The sequence below is a fragment of the Armigeres subalbatus genome, chromosome 2 (assembly GCF_024139115.2).
Source record: "Armigeres subalbatus isolate Guangzhou_Male chromosome 2, GZ_Asu_2, whole genome shotgun sequence".
Lineage (NCBI taxonomy): Eukaryota > Metazoa > Arthropoda > Insecta > Diptera > Culicidae > Armigeres > Armigeres subalbatus.
Window position 1 is genome coordinate 311810499 of NC_085140.1, and position 24751 is coordinate 311835249.

The 24751-nt window shown below is 36.2% G+C and overlaps 2 protein-coding genes across 2 annotated transcripts in view; both read left to right on the top strand.

Moving 5' to 3' along the window:
• The window catches only part of LOC134209860 (uncharacterized), a 113856-nt gene extending 104785 nt beyond the window's left edge, over window positions 1-9071 (top strand). The window contains exons 2-5 of the mRNA XM_062685882.1: window positions 6892-7377; window positions 7756-7875; window positions 8209-8459; window positions 8525-9071. Of these exons, the coding sequence (XP_062541866.1) occupies window positions 6892-7377; window positions 7756-7875; window positions 8209-8459; window positions 8525-9025 (1358 nt within the window). The 3' untranslated portion in view covers window positions 9026-9071. The remainder of the gene's footprint in view (window positions 1-6891; window positions 7378-7755; window positions 7876-8208; window positions 8460-8524) is intronic.
• A 2907-nt stretch (window positions 9072-11978) lies between these two features.
• LOC134216734 (zinc finger protein Gfi-1b-like) lies at window positions 11979-23504 on the top strand. Its single transcript, XM_062695557.1, has 2 exons — window positions 11979-12176; window positions 21980-23504. Exon 2 carries the CDS (start codon window positions 22017-22019, stop codon window positions 23442-23444), a length of 1428 nt encoding a protein of 475 aa, XP_062551541.1. The 5' UTR covers window positions 11979-12176; window positions 21980-22016; the 3' UTR covers window positions 23445-23504.
• Window positions 23505-24751: the final 1247 nt, after the last annotated feature.

Consider the following 24751-nt stretch of genomic DNA (forward strand, 5'->3'; position numbering starts at 1 on the left):
AAAACCAATGCATTGGTGGTGGTCTTCAGAGTGATTGCTGCATGGCAGCGATAGCTCTTTGGTCAGCAGCACCGGCGCGTGGCCGTCGCAGACAGCAGCACCTGTTGCAACAATCAATGACGCCGGTAGCAGCGGTCTCAGGCGTATGTTGCTGTCCCGCGCCACCAGTGGAAATGCTGGAAAACAAATTCTAAATGTTAGCGAAAAATCATCGTCGGACATCAGCATAACACAAGGTTCTGACAAGCGTTTTGGTGGTAGAGGGAATGACGGCTTTGGCAGGTTTTGTTCTATTATTGTCAGGGGGGTTTTCTATAACCAATTATGCTCAAATTTGGCCTAAACATTCTTTGCATATCTAAAAAAAATTGTGGCCGAATATCATAAAATTTGGTCAACAAAAACCCCCCTGCCAATGATATAACAAAACCTGCCAAAGCCGTAATTTCCCCTATTAGTTATTAGAAATACGTATTGCGGAAAGAAAATGTAGCGAGAATAGTTATTTATCTTTTTGCCGACATAGTATCGCGGTGATTTGTCGTCAAATCGCTAAATACGCTTATGTTCTATGGTAGGCTATGATCCCAAGGAATCAGGAATCTGACCCCAAATATATCAATTGTGGGGAGAATCATCGGCCTACTGCGAAGAACTGTCCGATACGAAAACCGCCACAGTTCCATCTGCATCATCCGGACCTTCCTCGTTTGCATGGTTGCCGTTCTCACCTCCGGGCTTCCGGAAACGTCAAGAAGATCAGAACTCTCCACCTGAAGATTTTAGCTCCCTATATACAGCATAGTAACTAATCCCAATGTTCCACGAATTGATGGGGTCCGCGACGTTAGGCATAAGGACGTTAGACATAAGTACGTTAGGCATAATGGACGTTAGACATAACGGATGTTAGGCATAATGGACGTTTGGCATAATTCTGCCTTCTTTATGTCATGAACTGTTTTTTGGGTATTTTGATGCCTAACGTCTGTTATGCCTAACGTTTGTTATGCCTAACGTCTGTTAGGCCTAACGTCCATTATGCCTAACGGGGAATACCCGAATTGGTGGCTAAACTGCGCGTCAATTGTAACACCTGGCACAATTTTGCCGGTTTTGTATTAAGTAAAAATAAGTAGGTCGGTTATCAAATTATTGAATTATAACTGTAAGTCAACATAATATACATATGAAAAGCATTGATAAAAATTATGAGCATAAAGCTGAAGAGTCTTCTGGCTGACCACTTGTATTGTTAAAATATTTTTTGGTTATAAATGAATATTAAATAAAAGATTTTAATTTTAAAAAGCGGCGACTGTCGGCAGGTGATTGACAAGAAATTTTATACGATATAATAGCGTCTTCATCATTGTCGTAAAGATGTCGTCGGAGAGAGACAGAAAGAAAGAGAGACAAGTAGTGGTCCCAGCGGCATCGGTAATGACAGTCTTCGGTGACTGCTGTAGACAATTTATTCGCAGCGGTAGCGTCTGTAGCCATTCGATGGTAGAAATATTCTATAAAATTTGGACAATCATTTGATTGCTGTTAATGTTTGTAAAGGCACATCAAGAAGCGCAAACTAAAACAAAAGGTTCTTATCAGGGCTTTCTATGAAGAGGAGAGTTTTTTTTTGTATCTTCATTAAGGAGACTTTCAGCCCGAGGCTGGCTCGTCTCCGGCGACGAGGAGAGTTGATTCCGAGATTCCCAAAAAATAGAAATGCCAATGTTAAGAAAGTCGCATTAAACAATGTTTATAAATTCCTTTCAGTACGTACAGCTACGTAGCCCTACGTTACCGTTTGCGTACAACCAGGCAGGGCTGCATCTTTGATTTTTAAACATGGTTTTGATTTACGCGGGACATTTCCTTCTCCATAAAACCGACTCCAACGTATCATCATTATTGATATTTTGTGTATGAATTATTTGAAATAAGCAGGGTTTGCAGAAATTGCTCACAATAGATATTCGCTCTCTTTAACAACGAATAATATAATAATAAACGAACAACGATAAACTGTTCCGAATCATAACATGTTAACAAGTTTATCAATATCGGATTTTTGTGGGGGCTGCCTATCCGATTATTTATCGGATAGGCAGCCCCCACAGAAAAATGATGATTCTCGCTTTATTTTCGCTTCTTTCGTGTTGGTTACTAAGCTGTGTAGAACAAGTTGAAATGCATCATCAGAGCCAGTGCTCCCCGTATTTGGAGTTTTCTAAAAGAATTTTATCATGGGGTGTAGCCTCCTGAATCAGTTCTCTATCATGACAGCTTGCGAAACATATCGTATATGTATACAGAGATGATAAGTGAGAAACTTGATCTTTCTCTTTAGGATTCAATCCCTGGAAATAAGTGTAAACAAACTCTCGCAAGGTCAATAATCCAAAGATACTGATTTAAATGCCGATCTTAACAAATTTACAAAAGTATACAATTTGTCAAATGTAACTATTTTCTTCCGTATAAATTTATTGATTGCACTCAAATGGTTTATCTTAATTGGTCGAAAAGCCAAATAAAATAGTTCATGTTCACAGTGAAAACCGAACCTTTCAGATCAATTGTGACGAAAGAGAAAGGTAAAAATCAATCCTATTTTTGTGTAAATAGTCGAAGTATTGTTAAGTATCACTCAATTGTCAAAAATATCGACAATCTAATAATAGAACCAACCGCAGTAGTAATGGGGTCAATTTTGTAGCACGAATGAAGTCAATTTGCTTCCCGTCAGGTTCAGCTGTTCCAAGCACATAGGGGGACAACAGTCCAAAATGCACCCCTCAAGCTTTTTGGATATTTTCACCAATATAAACAAGAACATAACATATAAACATAAGATGCAAAATTTAGCAAAACTAGTTACATTTTTTTTTAATTCAAAACAACAAGGTTTTTATGACTTTTTATCGCATTTAAAATAAATTTTCAAAATAAAACTGGGGCAAAAGCCCCCGTTATGCTATGGAATCAATTGCATGTAAAATAATGGCGAACGCATGGTTGTTTGTTTTGTCTTAATGAATTGAACGATAATCATTGTCTTACAAATGAGGTGAAAGTATTGCAAATCATTAAAGTTAAAATGGAAGGATTTTGCTCTTGTTTTCTATTGCAGCTCAAAAATAAATAACTAATATTGAATTTCAATGTCCTACAGAAGATTACATGAGTGAGGTCATTTTGCCCCGTGGGTGCGTTATGCTCTGTTCTCCCCTATATCCGGATGCGGAAGGATGTCAGGAACTAGGACAGTAGAGCATAATGCAAACCAATAATGGTTTGAGTCTGAGTGCTGTTTGATAAACTTTTCTTCTGTTTGGTTCGAGAATTTTTAAGGCACGGCGCGTAGGAAGTATCATGTTTTTAATCAAAAGACAACCTTGTACGAGTCAAGCGTAAAATTATAGAGGGTTAAAAATCGTTGCTTCTACCCTTGATCTGAGAAACTATTGTTGTGTCCACGAGGAAACTACAATTATTTGTTTGTTTGTCAGAATGTGTTACCGAGCAGCTACACATTCGTTTTTGACCGCCTTTTTCACTCAATATATTGTAAAATTCATCGCCTGGCAGCAACAGCATAGCAAGAGTTGGCCAGATGCCAACGAGCATGCCAGAAGCCACAAACTATGGCAAATCAATACAACATTGCTGCTGTGTTTGCTGAGGACAGCTTGTGCCATTCAACAAATGTGATTGCACTCTGCAAGATGAACTTTGGGATCTACAGCTTGTCAGTTGTTTGGGTGCCATAAAGCGAAGAAAGGGAGAGAAGTCAACAAGTGTAGAGTGAACACATATAACATTTGTTCAATAATAGTTCGATCTGTTGCTTGGATTGCTGCTGGACAGAATTGTTCATCAACTGCTCACATAATAGACATGTGAGCAATAATATTGATCATAATCACTCTCCACCCCGCAGCTATAACCAAATCGTTTTTATCCCTTCAATCACTGAACTTATTACTCGAAGCATGTCGTTCGCAATACGGTTGAACTATAGCAACAGAATGTGGTTCATTGAATTTAAAGCTTCTGGAGGTAATAATACTCTGCTTAATATATGTTGTTTTGATTTCTCGCTTTTTCGGAAATGTTTTACGTGCCTACAATTATATAATTCTATAAGGCACACTATCTGCATGCATCACTGGATAAAATTTTGAAAATATTGCTATAGATACCGCACGAAGAAGAGGCAAATGAAAATGAGTTGAACTCGACTCAACGCCGACTTCAGCAAATAAATAGCTCTACCGCCTGTGAATTGGTCCGTTAGCTATTTGGCTTAGAATATACTACAAGTGATATAAAGTCGTTGGAGCGATATGAAGGGACGTAAGCATTAACGCTGAAGTCGGCGGTGCATTGTGGCTCCTAACAGAACAGATATCTGAGTCTATAATCCAAGGAGATTTTAAATTTACGAGATTCAGTCACAACTAAGTCACTGCCCAGTTAACAATTTAGAACTTATATTGAAAGATATGCGTATACATATATAGCATTCTGAAATCATATATAATGCGCATAAAGCCTATATGCGTACCAAATTGGAGGCCATATAAGCACATAAGGCAAAAAGATAACACAAAAAATGATTTTTTCTGGTTTGATATAGGTTTACTTGTGATCATTCATATAATTTGCGTTCACATGCACTACGACATTTTGTTGCTTGAAATTGTATCTTATGTATCATTTATACGACATCTTTTACGACATCATTGTCCTTCAAAATAAAATTAAAAATTAATTATTTTATAATGCAACAGCTCCGTTGTGTGTACAACGTTGTCTAAATTATGTTGTTATTTTTTTTTGTTAAATATCTTGGCTGTGCATATGCACAGCATATGTTTCGAAATGGACAAATTGATATGAAATTTGCGAGTGGTTCGAGTCCCTCCAAGACACGTGGATTCTTTTTCGTAAATTTCATATCAATTTGTCCATTTCGAAACATATGCTGTGCATATGCACAGAGAAGATATTTAACAAAAAAATGGTTTTCGTACGGCCGAGTTGCCGAATAATATGCAATTAATTGTATGTTGTTATATTAACCTGCATTATAGCTTACATTTTGAAACAAGAATTGAACCCATGCCGTCGTGATTGATGGTCCTGCATAATTCCACAACGTCAAATCTGAAAGATATAATGACTGAAACTATACCCGAAGCAGTGAAAAGTGAACATTCATAAGCTCAACGAGATCTAAAAATAGATTCATTTTTCTTATACAACGATGACCATACTTTCCGCGAAGAACTAATCCGAAGAAAATCTATTATATGTTTTTTTTTTAACCATTGTGTTTATTTTAAGGCTCAGTTGTTTAATAAGAAAAACTCTACAGAGCCGAGAATCAAAGAAATAATATTTACAATACATTTTATTCAGAAGATGTTTCTGAAGGGTTTCTTCGTGAAGTCTTCTTCGGTGGTGACCGGTCTATGGGTCCCGATTCGACCGTAAATGAGTGCTCCCGTCGTTGAATCGTTGATTGCAGTTGTCTTTTCTCATGTTCCGCTTTCAAATCTATTATATGTTTTCTAACATTAATGTGACTTTTTCCAACAGCATTATGATGTAATGCGATTTAAGATACAACTTCTTAAACATGTTTGATATGCCAATAGCAGTGATGCAAGTACTTACAAATAATTTGTCTTCTGATTTTTCATTATTTAATATTCCATTATGCCAATGCTAAAGCTGAATGGTGTAAAGCTAAATCAAATAGTTTAACAAATAACTGTTGCGTAAAAACACAAAAATAGTATAGTTGATTCGTAAATCACATTGAAATGATTAGGAACCAAACCTCGTATATTAAAAATTAAAAATTCTATAAATCACAATTGAAAACAAGATTACATGAATAATACTGGCAGCACTGTTGCTTCAGATTATCTATGTGTTTTCAAGCAAAGTGTCAAGTCAACTGTTAAACTTTCTTCCTTTCAGTAAATCCACTAAAATCGTCCAAAAATGGTAAGATAAATACTAAATTTCCACATTACAATTAAATTATTTATTCTGATGACATTTCAGGAATATTCGGTTGTGCAGCTGATCGAAAACAATAAGTTTAAGGTGATGGCAGTACCGTCATTCTGGGTACGAAAAAGTTTATTGTTTTGGCCGAAGCTCTCGAATATTAAGATCGAGGCATTGCGTATCAGTGGAGGTTCTTACGATGGTCCTGTGAAGAAAATTCCCGTAATTGTTTGTAAAAAACTGAAAAGCCTTCAAGCAGCAGAAGAAACGGCGGAGGAGCTATCGAAACGGGAAGTGTCTGACGTCGACGGCAAGCGGAAGCGCCTTAAGCCGATGAAAACACCAAAACCAGTTGCATTAGCATTAGCATTAGCATTAGCATTGTTACGGTGTAATTCGTAGATTGGACACTAGTGATACTCATGTTTTACTTTTGAGATCCTTATCTAGAATGCTATCAGAAATCAAGAAGGGGAGTGGTCCTTGATTCCAGTCTTAAACAAAAATAACAAAAGCATGAGGATTACTACTCCTGGCCACGCCCATCTTCACCGTAACTAGGGAGAGGAAGGAAGTGTTGATGTAGTACTTACTTAACGAGAGGCCACCGACTTAGCGACACCCTCATAAGTACCACGGAGTTGGATAATGAGGAAGGTATTCGTTGGGTCAGGATTTGCCTGTAGCTGGCAATGTAACCGTGGTAGATCTTACCCCGTAACACACCACGTAAAGGTGTCTACCCAGCATTACGGGTAGAAAACACCAAAACCAGTTGCATCCAAAAATTACAATTCGATGGTGGAAGGTATGATTACTGTCTGTTTTGAGTACGAATGTTTCAAAGAAATCATTTGTTTGTAGATTACAACCGTACGGAACGGAAGGTTCTTTCGGACAACAACAAATGCTCAACAATAGATCATGCAGTTCGTGACAAATTCAGAGCAGATCTTCAGGGAACTAAACTTACTCGTGGTGGAGATATTTCACTAGAAAAATTGCAACCTATCGTAACAGTACAACCGAATGTTGAAGTTACGAAGGTTTCTGGTACTTCGACTCACAATGTTCCAACTTACAACTCAACACCTCTTGTGCATACAAATACAAGTTGTACGACCCCAAGCTCACAAAATGTTGCTGCGAATCTGTATTTGGATGCCGGGTCTTTCTTGCAGTCAACAACTGCTCAAGCTGCTGCAGCTGTACAATTGATGCAACCAATCGCTACTTCCGGCCAGCAACAAAATTTCGGTTCCCCTGTTCTACCAGGCCCAGCGCAGCCTTCGACTTCATATTGTCAAGTTGAAATAGAACAACCATCTATCAGTACCAAGATGTTGACAGGTATTTATTGAACAAGTTAATCATTTATGGGGCGTCTCAAATATGACGTCAACTATTTTTTTAGATTTTTAGACATACCCCTCCTTTAACTGCGGACGTCATTTTTGAGCGACCCATATACAAATATATATATGCTCACTTGTCATAAGACATGTGGGTACTATCCCATTTAATACAACAACTTGATTGTAACTTGTAACGATTGTAACTCAACTTTGCCGTCTTCAGTGTCTCGCACTTTATTCGAGCGAAAGCGTTTCGGTAAAGTAATATCAAGGGGTTGAAATCAATGGGATAGTATCAACTCGTCTTATATCAATTAGAGACCTTCCATTGAAAAGCTCAAAATAATGTTCTAATGAAAATGCTTTTAAATAGGGTTGTCTCCGGCACAGTCTGCGCAATTCGAACCTGACGCCATGTTCGTGAATCATGAGGAAGTCATGTACTATACACCAGCAGCGGAAAACCAAGCTATGTCTAACCTTCAAATAGCAGGTATGTTACATGAAACATAAACTCTCAGTGTTTCACTAACTGCATTAGGCAAAATTCAACCCAGTTATAAAATCACGGAATTGTTAAATTGAAAACAGTATATAAGATTTTGTTTTTCACGCGGTTGGAATTAATTAATTTCTTGGATAACCTGAGCTTTAACAGCTTTTTAAATACCACCTGAATTTTTTTTTGTGAATATTTTCGTGGGATTAACTCATTGTTCCATTGACGCTAAAGGTCTTTATCGACTAAAACCAACCGTGTAAAAAAACTAGGTGTAATTAATATTTGATAGCATAAAGAAAATTAATGTTTTCTTCATTATTACAGGAGGAATGAGTTATGAACAAATGAAGGCAGATTTGAAGGAGTTCATCGAGCATACGGTTGGAAAAGTGGTTGAAAAAAGTTTCCAAACCAATTTTGCTCGTTTTGCAGCGTTGTTGGAAATCGAAAAGAAAGACGATTCTGCTACATCTTCATCTGGTGATGCGGTGGAGAGACATACTCGTATCAACACCGAAGAAGAGCTGATTGCATGGAACATCAAGCTAAATAACAAAGAGCTGTGTCGCAGCTATGTAAGTACTCTTCATATAACAAATACATAGAGTTTATTCTTATGGTTCAAACATTTTACTTGCAGCTGGACTACTTTTCAAAAATAATTATTCCAAATGCCTACAATGAAAAAGGTGATAATGCTTGCTACATCATAGTGGATTGTCTGTTCACTCGCGACTTCTGGACAACGATGACGTGGACTGGAATAAGCCGTGGTAACAAAGCCAAGAGGGGATTTCGTGAATGTGGAAACGTAACAAAGCTTCTGTGTAGTATTGCGCAGATAGGAGATCCGTTGTATACAGCTACTAAACTGGAAATGTTCTGTCGCAATCGCTTGTTCAGATACTGTAAGTCTCGAGCCAGCAATCGTCAGCTCAGAAAATCAGCATGCAGGAAACGACGTAGTCTAAAATCGCAAGTATCAACTCCTAAAGGGCCAGATGATGTCGCTGATTACAACTCGAATGATTCAGACGTCTCCGAAAACATTGAACAGAAAGCTGAATGCACTACAGATGATGACATCGGTGAAGAGTCGAATGACGGAAGTGGAAATGAAAGCAGCACCGAAGATGAGTAATTCCTTCGATTAAAAATGAGTTATGTCGGAAACGTTGAATTTCCAATTTTTATATTTTCATTTTATAATCTTATCGATTTGACTTGTTTTATAACAACCCCTGTATTTTCTATGTTATGTTAACAATGATTTTTAATTAAATAAGTACTCTTTCTTTTGGGGACGAATTGTTATCGTTTTGATATGGAATCGTTTGTTGTATAATCAATGTAATCTTGTAATGTTTTCGAAATATAAGCAGCAGATTGCAATTTCTCATTTCATTCATTCTTTTATTGCAATTGATTTATTTCACTGAATAGTATGAATCAAAGGTACGAACACCACTCCTTCTTTTCTAATAATAGGAACTAGTTTGCAGAAAAGATCATCACAGTTGTATGAACATACCGTAAAAGTGCCTAAGTCGAGGTTAGCAATATATATTTGAAGGTATGATGACTTGAACGGTTTTTGAAAGAAGTCATTTTTGAACACCACTTTGTGACCCTCGATTAACAATTCTGTTCCTTCACGAATAGCTCCTGACATACCTACCAGCTCAAATTGTTTTGTTAAAAACCATTTGTTTTCGAAATCATTACAAAGCGCGAAATTTGAAAATCTAACTTTAGTTTTTGATCCCTTTTGTTCAACAGATATCTGAAATGAAGTTTCAGTGTAATTCCATTTCTCACTTTTGTTACCATCAATATTCATTGCTTCTGTTATACGAGCTGCAACCTGCGCCAGTGGATTGGGTCCAGTCTGAACTAGCTTTTTTAGAGAATGCATGAAGTTTTCAAACGGATACGCAGAGAGATATGGTAGTGGTCCAAAACGTTCAACTTCATCGACAATATGGCATAGGTTGTGAATGTTGCTTGTTATGTAATCAGTACCATATAAATACTTAAAGTTTTCTACGAAATCCAAAAACAATGATCTAGCCACTGGTACAAGATGCGCGTACTTTTGTGAGGAACAGATTCGAACTGCACAAAACAAGAAGAGAAAGTTTTCATAGTTTTTCTGCGGAAGGTAATCTTTCAGTAGAGCTACACCAACGTAGTTCAAAAAATTTCTGTACTCTCCAATCCTTTCCAGAGAGAGATATAGTCCAAGGATCTCATCTGACGATGGATTTCTATGGGAAATTTGATCTGGACCAGATTTTCAGAAATCTCCTTTTTCTGAGTGCTGCTCCATTTAGATTTCATGGACATTGATCCGGTACGCCATGATGTCATTAGTTTCTTCATCACACCGAGTTCCAACAAATGTAACGAATCTCCGACGACGACATCGCTTATCATATCGACTGGCAATTTTATCAACGGCGTATAGTTTCGCTGATGTTCTGGGTATTCCATTGAACGGAATTTTTCATCAGTTCGTTTAGGAGCATTCAATTGCGGATACGTCATAGTTCTTGAAACGTGGCTGTAGCGACCTTTTGTCGTGCATTTTATACAGCCATCTTTTCCATTGAAGCTTACAACTCCTTTTATGAAAGATCTGGCAGGAGTGTCACATATAAAGCAGCGGATTTTAATCACAAGCTTATATCCATTTACGATTATTCCAGTTTCCAGCAATGGAAGTAGTTCTTCTATAAAAGGATTTAAGAACTCACCGGCATCTTTAGGTTTGCCTGTACCATAGTATATTCCAACGACAAAAGGCTGAATGCTAGGAATCTCATGGATATTGCATAGTATTGGCCAAAAATTTTTAGTTGAACTTTTGTAAATGGGCAAACCGTCAATGTTAATATTGACAGAAAGATTCAAAGGAGTGGTAATATCACAGAATATGCTTCGGATACATGTCTCGAACCCCTGATGCCAATATTGCCCATTTTCTCCCATAGCACGGATGTTTAAATTTCTTGGTGTTTTCATCATTGTACGAGGATCCTTCGGAAGTTCCAGTTGTAGGTTGGTATTGAGAACATCTATAAGCGATTTCAGCGCCAGCTGTGAAATATGATGTTCATGTGACCACTTTCGAATATCTGAAATTACATTCCTTTCTACTGATAATAGAAATAAGTAAGGTTGTCAATGATAATATACTATATGCGAACCTCCATGATTCTGTCCAATTGTAGCTGTGGCAATAGTTTTATCAGACACATCAATTACTGCATTCAGTTCTTGGATACGTCCTGGTATTTCTCTTGAAATATTGACGTCTTGAACGTGTTTGGAGCTTTGTAGATCTTCCTTGTATCGATCGCGATGTTTTTTTAGTAACCGGCTGTAAGTTCCACTTTTTCGGATTTTCTTAAGTTTGCTTTTCGTTATTATGTTGGACATTTTTGTTCTGTATATGTTTTGATGGTCGCCCATATTAGACTTGCCTATTACGAATATTACCAGTATTATATATACGTAGAGGACATAATAATTATGATTGAAAATGCATAGCAATACGATACTGGATCTCAGTCTGATTATGATTGTATATGATTTCATGAACGAATGAATTCTGATTTTATGTGATTTTTCATAAACATTAAATGTATGACAATGTATTTCATCCTTTTAAAGTCATATTTAATCACAAGACTGATTTCATGAATACATCGGCTCTACATTAGTTGATGAGCTAAACAATACTGATCCGATGTACATTTATATACAACATAATACCAACATAGTTATACGATATAAGGTTATCTGGGTGCAACCACTTTTGTCTGACTTGTGCTGCTCGGACAGTGTGCATAGAAATATATTGACCGAACGTGTATTATTTATGCATAACTTAGTTAAATGAATTACATATAAAGCATTGCGTATTATCAAATGTTCTGCGGTTAGAACGTTAATAGAAACTTGAGTAGAAGTTTTCTGCGTGTCATTGAACTACTCGAATAAAGAATGTTCGATTCTATCACCTGTGCACTGTTGTCCCAAAAGTACGACATCCCTGGGGAGCAAAATTATTGTGTACCTAATGTGCTCGATCAAATGTCAGTCAACACGATAGAACAATTCGTTGCAACCGTTGTTGTAGTCTGTATTAATTCGTCTCCATAAGCGTAAATTATGTGTGTATGTCGTTAAATTAAGACGAAACTGTGTTTAACATGTGAATTGAAACAGGTTGCAAAAGAAAAATCCTTCTATGAGACATTGATATAACCGACTAGTCGTCCGAATTTGTAAGTACTCACAAACATAACTTCAAGCTTCGTATAATATGGAGTGTCCGTTTGTTTTATCTTGCGCGATGCGGTTATTGATGTTTCTGTAAACTTCAAGATTGATTTAGCCAAAAATCTATTCATTTCGTTCTAATATATGTAACCCTGCAATGCCCAAACCCGTTTTGTCTGGTGACTGTTTTTGACGTTGCGACTTATTTTTCGAATGATTCTAAAACTTTGAACTTGTGGGCTTTAACGCTACATGAGAATCTGAGGCCAAAATATTTAAGTTTGTGGGTTGTGCAACGATTTTTGACTTTAAAAAATAGATAATGATTGGCGCTATTCTCTTAAGATTTTAAGTTTCTTTGTTTAGGTTTTTTAAGTTTGTATTACATTGTACCCTTCAAGACGCTCGAAAATTGGCAGTTTTGTTTGTTCACGCCTGTCCTGTGCGGAGACTGTTTATAGATTTCTTTATATACGTTAATCAGGGATGGCTTCATTAGTTTAATCAGAGTTTGACTCATTTACCAACACTAAAATGGATTTTGTGATGGATTAGAAGCAATGTATTTTTCCTACATTTTTATAGAAAATTTTAACATTATACACGAAACTATGGCGCTAGTCCTAAATTCATACTAAATTATTGACATTTAGGATAATTTAGTATGTTAAATGATACATACTAACGGTCTAACGGTGTGCAAGATTAGGAGCATTGTACCATTAAACGAAGTTGTACAATAGCCGCGTTGAAAGTCTATCATACAAAACGTTTCGAAAATCAGTCAAGCCCTGACTAAATGATCGAAACTGTCACTGTTGTTAATGAAATCAAAAATGTGTTTGTATTTGATCAATAATAGAGACTTCAATGCATGTTTTAATGTGGGTGACAAAGAGAAATTCTACTTATATATAAAAAACTAGTCGACCCGGCAGACGTTGTCCTGCATATAGTAGGCGAAAATTCGTGTTGTGAACGGCCAATGCGAAATTTCCGTACGATTCTTAATTTCAGTTTTTCATGATTTACTCAACCTTACTCGTAATTTTCGCATGAGGAAATATCATATAAACCCATCGGAAACGACAACAAACATATTTGCTGAAGGAATGAAGAAAATCTATCCAGCCGTTTTTGAGTTATGCGGATACGAACACAGACCATTTCATTTTTATTATATAGACTAGTCGACCCGGCAGACGTTGTCCTGCACAGTAGGCGAGAATGTGCGTTCCGAACTGCCCATGCAAAGTTCGCATAGGAATCACAATTTTAGTTATTCACGGTTTGCTCAACTTTACTCGTAATTTTCGCATTAGGAAATATCTTATAAACCCGTCGGAAACTATAACGAATGTTTCTGCTGAAGAAATGAAAAAAATCCATCCAGCCGTTTTCGAGTTATGCGGATACGAACACAGACCATTTCATTTTTATATATAAGATAATTGCAAAATTGTTTTCTTTAGTGCAAAATTAGTTACTTTGTGATCGGGTAAGATCTGGTTCATTCACTTCTAAGATACACATCATATTTTTGGTTCGTGCATTCGTTAATTTAACTTCTCCATCAAGCATATAAAATATAGCATTCAAAACAAAAATTGTGTACCCACTATGAAGATTACACTGTGTCATTTTCTATCAAAAAGTCAAATAAATTGCAGATCAGGTGATCCGTTTCCATTGAGAAGTGAACTACCAATCATTCGTTTCATCATTCAGTTAAATAATTGTAATTGGGGATTGTTGCACAACATATCTAAAATTATTGAAGCCTTAATGCTTCACTGTCTTGTTACACGAAAAATGCAAATTAGTTTATTAGTTTCAGAAAATTATTATTTTAACATTGAATGAGAAATATTAATTCCAATGGATATATTCAAAATCTGATAATGTAAAATAGATTATATTTTGAATTTAAAGTTTATTTTTGTCTTTAACGCCATTGTGTACATAATAATTTCGAGCGAAAACAAAATTTTGGACATCATACGTTGTTAACCTTTTGTTTGTGCTTTGGAGTCAATATGGCCCCTGGCCACTTTGAAAGGCTGCAATTGTTTTAGTCTTCAACCGATTCCCATAATCTTTGGTAATTTGTTATAACTCGCCGAGATCTGTCTCCTAGCTTGACAAAACCTTAAAAAGACCCTAAAAATATGTGTTAAGTGTGTTTATGTCATGTTGGTGCTTTTTATCACATACAGACTTGAACGTGGGTGTTGGAAGCACTACTTTGGCAATATATAGCCGTTTTACGGCATCTCTGTGAGTAGTAAATACTTTCATTTGTTTGCTGAATTCGGTTTTTGAAAATCGATCGTTTCGCAACAAAGGCGATTTTACTCGCCACAAAACTAGTTGGTACTACAGGTTATTACTATTCCATTCAACTCCACCAATTGATTTTAATTTTACAGATATGTATTTCGACCTTAACAGTAATAATTTTCTTATCAAAAGACGTTCTATTTGCTTGCTAATAGTAACAACATAATAATATATTTTCAAAAGTCAGTGCTGCGAAACTTTATCTTTAAATTATACATATTTTTAGAAGTTCCCTACCTTAATTGCAAAAAATCGCAATTTTTTTACGATATGCCCATTTTATCTTTCTACTGACATTGAAAACTTTTGTCAACAAAAGTCTTCTCGATTGTTATGTCAAAAACGTGTAAACCTTTGAAAAATCATGATATTTGAATAACTTTAGTTTTGTAATAGATAGGAAGTTACAATGTTCAAAAAAACATGTTTTTTGCTGGTCTGACAACTTTTTAGAAGAGACGGAAAATGTGAAAAATCATTAGAATCAGCTTTGGTTCAGAGAATGATTTTATGAGGATTTCCACATAAAACATGTTAAGTTTGTTATATTAAAAATATAGAAACTCGCCTTCATCGCCGCATTTGTTTTTAATAGCATTTGTTATAACATTTATTTGCCAGAAGTGCAAAATATTTTTAATATGTTGCACCAAAGGAAAATTTGTTTCCAAATTTAACTGGATTTGTATTCGTTGTTCTCTTTGTCATCGCTTTCACATTATCACTAAAAAAGTTTTAGTATCTTCTATAAGCTACTTCCTTCGACTTCTTGGCCAACCTCGGGCTTTTGATACAACGGGATCCAACGAACTCAGTGATCAATGCGTTAGCTCCTGGTTTGTCCTAAAATTTTCCTGCAGCAGATGTTTCTGCTGTTTTAATCAAACTGAAATGCTTCGACGAGTGTGCTGAGTACGTTTATTGTATTTTCGACATCACATGAATACTTGATGAAATTTGAATTCTTTGAATTATATTTTTTGTGAATTCTTATATAAAAATGGATTATATAATTTTCTTAATGGTTTTTTTCAAATTTGTATATTAAACTTTTATATAGCTTTAAGGTACCCCGGGGCAAGTGGGACCTTAAAAAACGCTAGTTCAGCAAAATTGTTCACGCATACTTAGAAAACAGGGTATTTCAGAACATTAATAACGGATACATCATTAAATGCTCCATTGTTGAAGTGTAGATGTGTTGGAAGCCATTTATTTAATTACAAAAATATTGGTAGTGCTAGAAATAAATTTACCTTCAGGACCCACTTACCCTTTCAAACGGGGCAAGTGGGACCTATTCTGTTTTCTACTGTCGAACGAAACTATTTTGAGGAATGTAGATATACTGTTCATATTATTTCTGAGTATAAGTATTTTCAGATCATGGATAGAGATTGGTTGCATGTCGGACATTATTTTTGCAACAAGAAAGGGATTATAATTGTTAGCAGATATGAAAACAAGACAACAGCCGATTTACTATTTATCTGGCTGTTGTCTTGTTTTCCATTAGCTTACGTTTGTACCAAATGCTTTAGGTGGCAAGGATAAGCGAATCTATGACAAAAGGTCGAAAGACAAAAGGTCGAAAGGACAAAAGGTCGAAAGACAAAAGGTCGAAAGAGACAGAAGGTTGAAAGAGACAAAAGGTCGAAAGTGACAAAAAATCGAAAGGGACAAAAGGTCGAGAAGGACAAAAGGTCGAAAGGGACAAACGATCGATTAATAACAAGTTGATAGCAAGTTCGGTTTATTCCAAAGGAATTGGTAAAATACATTTAACTTCAAGCACACACTCAAATAACACACTCATCTCGTCAATCAAAGCTGAAGAATGACCAATTTTCAAAGAAGGAGTAATTACTATGAACAACATTATGAATATCTAGATAGTAATGAAAAAGATCGCTAATTTAGGAAATGAATAAAACTTGTATTGCGCGAGACAGGGTAGTCCTATTATACAGTTGAAAAAAAAATGCTTTTTTATTTTTCACTATTTTTAACAAATCAATAAAATAAATTTATTTTATGAGTGTGAATAATAGATGAATATCTAGGCTTCTTTAATGTCACGTCGATCTGTTCAAATAGTGCATGCTGCAGGCACGCGCATTGAAAATACACCGTGCGCCATTTTGACAGAATGAAGTAGCATTAAGAAAACTCAAACATGCCTACTATTAGTTGTACTCACTAAATGAATGTTATTTAATTGTTAAAAAATCTAACTAAAAGAGTAGAGTTTTTGGTAACTGTGTAGGGCAACTCTTGTCTATTTTGACCTTTTCTCCCTTTCGACCTTTTGTCCCGTTCGACGTTTTGTCCTTTCGACCTTTTGTCCTTTCGACCTTTTGTCCCTTTCGACTTTTTGTCCTTTTCGACCATTTGTCCCTTCGACCTTTTGTCTTTCGACGTTTTGTCTTTCGACCTTTTGTCCTTTCGACCTTTTGTCTTTCGACCTTTTGTCCCTAACCCAGGATAAGCTAATCTTTATTCACTTTTCGTATAAATAAATATTTCTCTGTTTAAAATATTTTTACATAAATCAGTACTTCAGAAAAAAAAAACGTTTTTATTCAGGCGATGGCCAGTGTTTTTAATTTGTAATAAAACAAAATTGCCAATTTATGTGTTAAGCACTTTATTTGTCTGAGAATCTGATGCGCAGTTTGAAAATAACAAAACACTAGACAAATCCTGTTGACCTATTGTAGAACAAATAGATTATTTGCACTGTGTACGGAAGAATATCGCATAGTTATAGCCATTGCTCTTCTTAATGCGGGAGATAATTTTCAGAATGTAAAATACACATTTGGTAATTAACTGTACAATACTTTTAAACAACGAAATCAATTATTTTGAGCTTTTTAGCTTTTAGTGTCGTTTAGTCTTATGACAAACGAATTCAAACCGCGTATGCTTCTGATCCGTTTGATTTACAAAGGATGAAGTTATTTTTCACTAGAAAACCATCTAAAAACAGTTAAAATAGCTGTATCGGAAATGTTGTTCAAATATGTCCCACTTGCCCCATATATGTTAAAACTCAAGGGCAAATGAAAATTGCAGATTTTGGCTTTAGTTAAAAATTTCAAATCATTAATCGCTCAAAATATTCTCTTTCCACACCAATGATAAATTTAGGAACGACTATTTAGTTTGAAACCCATTGAAATAAAATAAAAGTAATAGATTTTCCCGATAGTCAAAAGTCATGATCAAGCAATAGCATTAGCATGGTGCCTTAAATGGTTTTGATTCCAAATATTTTTGTGTTGGGTGAATTCGTTGATAGTTTTGCTTCATCTTTCTAAAACATTGTTACCATCAAAAACGTTCTTCGATTCATCTGCAGTCATAGTACCGACTTACCCCGTATTTTCACTTGCCCCGGGGTACCTTATACAACTTTAAAAAAAAATTACAAACAAACGTTTTATGTGTGTTATGAAACCCCTTAAAAACAATCTTTCAGCTAGAACTAATTCTAATGATGTTTAACATTTTCCGTCTTTTCTATAAAGTTGTCAAACCAGCATCAATACATGTTTTTGCTGAACAATGGTACAAAAAACTTTATGAACTTTCTATCTCTTATAAAATCAAAGTTATTCAAATATTATGATTTTCCTTGGGTTTACAAGTTTTTAACACAGCAATCAAGAATACTCTTGTCGACAGAAGTTTTCAATGTCAGTAGAAAGATAAAATGGGCGACTTTCAGCATATCGTGAAGAAATTTGCGACTTCTTGCAATTAAGGGAGTAATTACAAGTGGAAATACTCCTAAAAATATGTATAATTTAAAGATAACTTTTGTTATGTGAGATGGAATGTTAGAATGTTCAGCAAAAACATTTTTTGCTTCAGTTCAATCAAAGTTAATTGCCTATTTCCGGGGATTAAACCACCCGACTTGGACGTTAATTTACAATGTTATGGAAACTCATATGTGAATATGTACGTTATGTGGAAGATATTGATTTGAAAAATGTATTGGAGGTAACCACTTTCCCTTCGATGGGACTCGAACCCATGACCCTACAGTACGCTAGACTGGTGCTTTAACCAACTAAGCTACGAAGGACCTCCGTCGGCCTTCGCAACCTAGCAGCTACTGAACGAGCTCGAGATTCCCAAATTGGACGCATAGTCAAATCACTCGCAATCCATTTCTCAAGCCAACACTACCACATGTGTATAGTACACGTTCACATTAGAGGAGCGTGAGTATTTAGAATGTCTGGCGGCTGTACACATTCTTCATCAGCAACTGTACTGATCAAGTGAGGTTGTGTAAGCATTTGCCAGTCGGTCGTCAAGCTCAGACCCGACCGCTTTGCGTAGGCAAGAGCACGCAACTCAGGTTCAGTTCAATCAAAGAATGTGTACAGCCGCCAGACATTCTAAATACTCACGCTCCTCTAATGTGAACGTGTACTATACACATGTGGTAGTGTTGGCTTGAGAAATGGATTGCGAGTGATTTGACTATGCGTCCAATTTGGGAATCTCGAGCTCGTTCAGTAGCCGCTAGGTTGCGAAGGCCGACGGAGGTCCTTCGTAGCTTAGTTGGTTAAAGCACCAGTCTAGCGTACTGTAGGGTCATGGGTTCGAGTCCCATCGAAGGGAAAGTGGTTACCTCCAATACATTTTTCAAATCAATATCTTCCACATAACGTACATATTCACATATGAGTTTCCATAACATTGTAAATTTTTTGCTTGTTTAACAACTTTGTAGAAGAAACGGAAAAAGGGAAAAATCAATGGAAAGATTAGAAAGAAAAATAAGATTTTAAAGGGGTTTTTACAAAAAAACGTCTTAAGTTTGTTATTTATAAGAGATAGAGACTCGGCATGTTAAGTAAAGTTGCTTGCAATAACATCTGCTACAACTTTGCGTGTCTATCTCATTCTGGTGGAAAATAATTTTCTCAACTCTCTTTTAGGGGGATTAATAATCTCACTGTTTTCATCAAAAGGTGCACTCCTAACTATCTTGAAACTTCTGTGAACAACCCCTATATCCAAAATCAACATTTTTTTAAGTTTTTGTATTTCGATCATGAAAATGACAAAATAAAACACTGTGCTGCAGTGGGGTCGTCATTGTCATCAATAGACGTATCAAACACAAATTATATTTTCAATTTGAAACCAAAGTTTTCGAAACCTTGGGAGTTTCTGTTGAAACCAACTTTGGACAATTCTCTTTAAGGAATTTTTTGAGAGCTGAACTTCAAAATTTAACTCGTAACAAATCCAAATTTTCCATAATTGGTGACTTTAATGCCAAACACAGTTTATGGAATAATGCTCAAAGCAATTCCAATGGTAAAATTCTATTTGAAGATTGTTCTGCGGGATGTTGTACTATTCAATATCTCAATGGACCAACTTGTTTTTCTTCCAGTCGAAATCCTTCTACAATTGATTTATTTTTAACGGATTCAAGTCAGCTATGTGGCCAATTGGTAACTCATGCTGACTCTGATTCTGACTCTGATCACCTTCCTGGAGCCATCCAATCAGATCTACTTTGAATTATCATAGAGCTGATTGGGATTTATATAAAACGTATATTAACAGGAATTTTGATGTTGATATTCCTCTCGATACCAATAGTGATATTGATAATTATCTCGTATCTTTGACAAATTTAATTGTCGAAGCCAAAGGCATTGCAATTCCTAAATGTGAAATTAAATTTACCTCCATTATTATTGAATTCGATCTTCAGCTACTGATCCGTCTTAAAAATGTGAGGCGAAGGCAATACCAAAGAACTCGCGATCCCGCGTTGAAAGTTATTTGGCGAGATTTGCAAAATGAAATTAAAAAACGTTTCGCTATTCTGAAAAATATAAACTTGGTGAATAATGTCTCAATGTTGGATCCTAGTTTGAAACCCTTTGGAAATTAACGAAAATTTTTATAAAACCACAAAAGCCAGTTCCAGCGCTTAAAGAGAGAAATAAATTTTAATTAACTAATGGCGAAAAGGCTCAAAAACTTGCTCAGTAGTTTGAGAGTGCCCATAATTTTAGTCTAGGTCTCACTAGTCCAATTGAGGATCAGGTCACGTGAAGGTTCGAAGACATTCTCAATCAAGACAATATTTTTGACCCTTCGTTGGGAACTGATTTGAATGAAGCGAGATCTATTGCTAAAAAAATTAAAAAGCCCCGTATCATGATGGCATTTTCTACATAGGGTAAATCACTACTTGGGCGTATGGGCCCGATTCCCGGCTCAGTGCACTAAAAACTTATGGTTTATAAGGTTTGGAAGCCGTAGGTTTATGATTTTATGATAAGTCTCCCATTCATCTCGTATAGTATTTAATATTTTTTACCCATTTATTTTACTCCTAATTGATCCAATTATAGAAAATAAAAATGTACAATTCAAAGTTCGTTGCAACACCACTGAGTCGGAGTGATTCTTTCCACTTTTATAAAACTGTATCAGGTATCATCAAAGAACCACCTACCTGAAAATCGTCACAGTGCTCTGTATAATTATTGCTTGAAGCTGTTAATCACCACACAATAATTCTAAACTAACGCACTTCAATCCTTCCTATTTGTTCTTTTCACCATTTCAAAATGTATCCTCAAACCGAACAAAAAATCGCATCGGCCCAAGAACTTCTAGCAGCACCGTGGTGTTAATAGGAAAACTGTCTTATACATTGACGCAATCGATTTCAAAAAGTGAAAACAATATCGTTTAGTATTGGGAAGGAATTTGGATGAGTGAATATATCTTCTCAACAAAATAAAAATTATTATGAGTAATACCATCTGGCATCATGTTGCCCTGGAACGTGTATGAGATTAAGATGTTGAGAGATTGATTGACACATGGACTGATGCATGAAGAACCAAAGTATGCTTGTATGAAATTTCTAGACTGGAAAATTTCTTCGTAGATTGGGGAACTCTAAAGTTGCTTAAGGTGTAGGTTTCAGCCACTTTTCCCCTATATATGCAATCATTATTTGAGACTACTCAAGATATTCCGATAAATGGAATTTTCTATATTGTAAATATTCTGACCGCACAAATCTTACATTTGTAAAGATGATGACTTCAGCAAAGTTCGTTGCGATAGTCACCCACACAGCACTTGTTAGTAGGACTTGTCGTTTTCTAGCTATATCTATTTGAAAAAAATATCGGTAAAAAAGTTGAGAACTTCTCAAAAGATAGTCCAGATTAATTTCAGAAAAACTCATCTGCCAAACCAGAGCGCAGTTCAATTCGAGAGATAAGATGGAAATTAATTTTGTTGTGCTTATTAGGGATCAAGATCACATACCTCATTTTCTGATTCGAAGGGAGAAACCAACTAATTGCGTAATAAATATAATCAGCAGAACTTTTCGACTAAAACTTGTATGGTAATGGTATCACATATTCTAATAAATTATTTTTACCAATTCTTGTTCCAGAAAACCGAAATTGGAAACCCATTAATTCGTGATTAAAATGGAGGTTCAAAATTCTTCCATCACAGCGGTAGACTGGAATGAAATATATGACGTTTTCGTAGATTGTGAAAAACAGCATCCCAAAGTCGAAGCAGAACAGAGACCTTTACCGTCACCGGTGCTTGAGGGGGATCAAGCTCAACTGAGCTTTTACGATCCTCAATATGACGCAGAGATAGTATCACACAGAAACACATTTGACGGAGCTGATTTGTCGGTTTATTCAACGAAGGAGATGGATTTATCGGTTTATTCGACGTTGGAAGAGCTTAAAGAAATTTCTTTGCCGGATCAGTACTTTCAATCGAGTTCGGTAAATGATTTGCAGCAACAGGTCTACACATCGCTGGATTGCCCAACCGGTCAAATCGAACCAGTACCCTATACGTCATCTTATCCCGTTCAGAATCATCCTACGGAGTATCACCAAATGGGCTTTCACTCTATGGAGCATCACCATGCTGGGAATTTCCACGGGGAGAATTATTCTGCAGTAAATTATCCGGTGGAATATCATCATATTAGTTACTCGGTGGAACAACAGCCTGTAGAGAATTTCTCTGACAAGGATTTTAAAAAAGACAATCACGCAGAACAAATTTACTCTGAAGTGCCTTACCTTGCAGAAAGTGGCGCTGAAAAGATTCATACTGTAGACAATTCCTCTGTTGTAAATGACCCTGATGATCCTCTACTCTTGAAGCAAATCGAAAATGGAAATTCTCACACTATCGGGAATGGGCAGACACAGGATACCCCGGATCAATACCCTTTGGAATACCATTCACTGCAGTATCATCACACTGCCCAACCGGAGCCGGTCGTTGCAGCTCAACCTCAGCAGCAAATGGTGCCTCAGGAACTTGCGCCCGATAATACACTATTCGGTTTCCCCATACAATTGAACATAGTGGGATATTTAAACCCGGACGGTACCCTCAAATCAATGATGCCTTCAACACCGCCGAAGAAAAGCAAAAACAGGAATCCAAAACCCCGGAAAAAAGTGGAGCGGCGCAACATAATCGGTGATTTCCCCTGCAAGCAATGTGGAAGGACGTTCAAATCGAAAGGTGGCCTGTGTCAGCACAACAACTCGAACCATTCCGGACCGATGCCGCATCAGTGCAGTGTTTGCGGGAAACGGTTCAGAGATATTGACATCATGCTCCTGCACCGCCAGCGGCATTCGCAAAAGGACAAACCTTTCAAGTGCACTGACTGTTCGAAACAATTCATGTTCAGCACTGATCTGAACCGGCACGTCGATTTGCACCACGGAGTGAGTCGGTACGTTTGCTCCTACTGTGGCAAAGCGTTAGACAGGAGGGATCACCTGAAGGATCATGAAATGAGTCACCTAAACGGCACGGCTAAGAAACATAAAGCATCTAAATTGAGTAGCACTGTGCCACCTAGCGCATGAAAAAAACTTGAAAAAATGACGGGATTAGAAAAAATAAATATCAACATTGAAATAAATAAATGTATTTTGGAACGTTCTTCAATATCACGGATATATTGTGCAACTATTTTTGAACGAAAAATATCTTCTTCAAGGGGTTCACCATTAACCAAAGTGTTGTGAAATTTTATTAAAATTTGGTTGATGTTAATGTTGCTCTCATTCATCATTCAGAAAAATCAACAAGAAGTACAATCCTGAGAAACAGATAATTTCAGGAAAATTTAAATTACGCAAAAAACTTGCAAATTCAACGAAATTTAAAAAAATCTACAATTTGTAAAACTCCAAAAATAGCGAACAACTTAAACAAATGTAATAAAAAGTTAGACAAATTGACTGAATTGGGAGAATTAGAAAAATTAAGCCAATTAACTTAATTGTATTATTCGAATGTTTTGGAGAGAAATAAGATACCAAAGTTGAGCTAATTTAACATACTGACATAATTGCAATTTTTTTGCGATAGTAACAGATTAAGGATTGCAAAAGAAATGAAATTAACCTCAGTTTAACAGTTAAGTCAAATCCAACAAATAAAGTGAAATACCATGATCGGAGAAGAATGAACATTTAAACAAATTATGAAAGTGAGAGAATTGTGCAAGTTTAGCAAAATGTTTTAATGCACAAAATAGTAAAACTAAAAAAATTGTCAACTTAGTTTACTTGATAAATTTGGCTAATAAAATTGGATGCGGAATAATAGCGGTGAAGAAATACGTCCAGCGCCTACTCGGAAGGGGTCAGCAATGTTCTGTTGTGCAGGACTCTGCACGTAATAGCTTCAATGAGGTCGACGATTTCGTCCTAAACTACCCTGCGTCTAAGGGTGTCCCCCAGCTTTTCATAGTTCAGACGATCGAAAGCTTTTCGTATTCAATGAGAGGGACTCTTGGAAGTCGTTAACCAGTAATTAGAACTTTTTTCAATATGAAACTCTTTTTACACATTACTTAAAAACAATGTTATGCTTAAAACGGTTCTATTAATGGTTTTTGAGAATTGTTGAAGTGCTGGTGAGCGTTTCTTCAAATGTTCCCGGGGAAGCTGAAAGAGGGAGATTTTGGTTTTTGGCCCAAAACATGTCTTAGAACAGCACTTTCTTCATATTTTTTCACAAATAAACTTCTGGAAAATCTGTAACGTGCTGAAGTCCTCATTGGTCATTATTGATTATTGGAACGATTAATTGAGATGCGGTTTTCACTGAGTGAAAGCTGTTGAGTATTCCTTTTTGCTATGTAGGTTTTCTTTTAACATGCGCT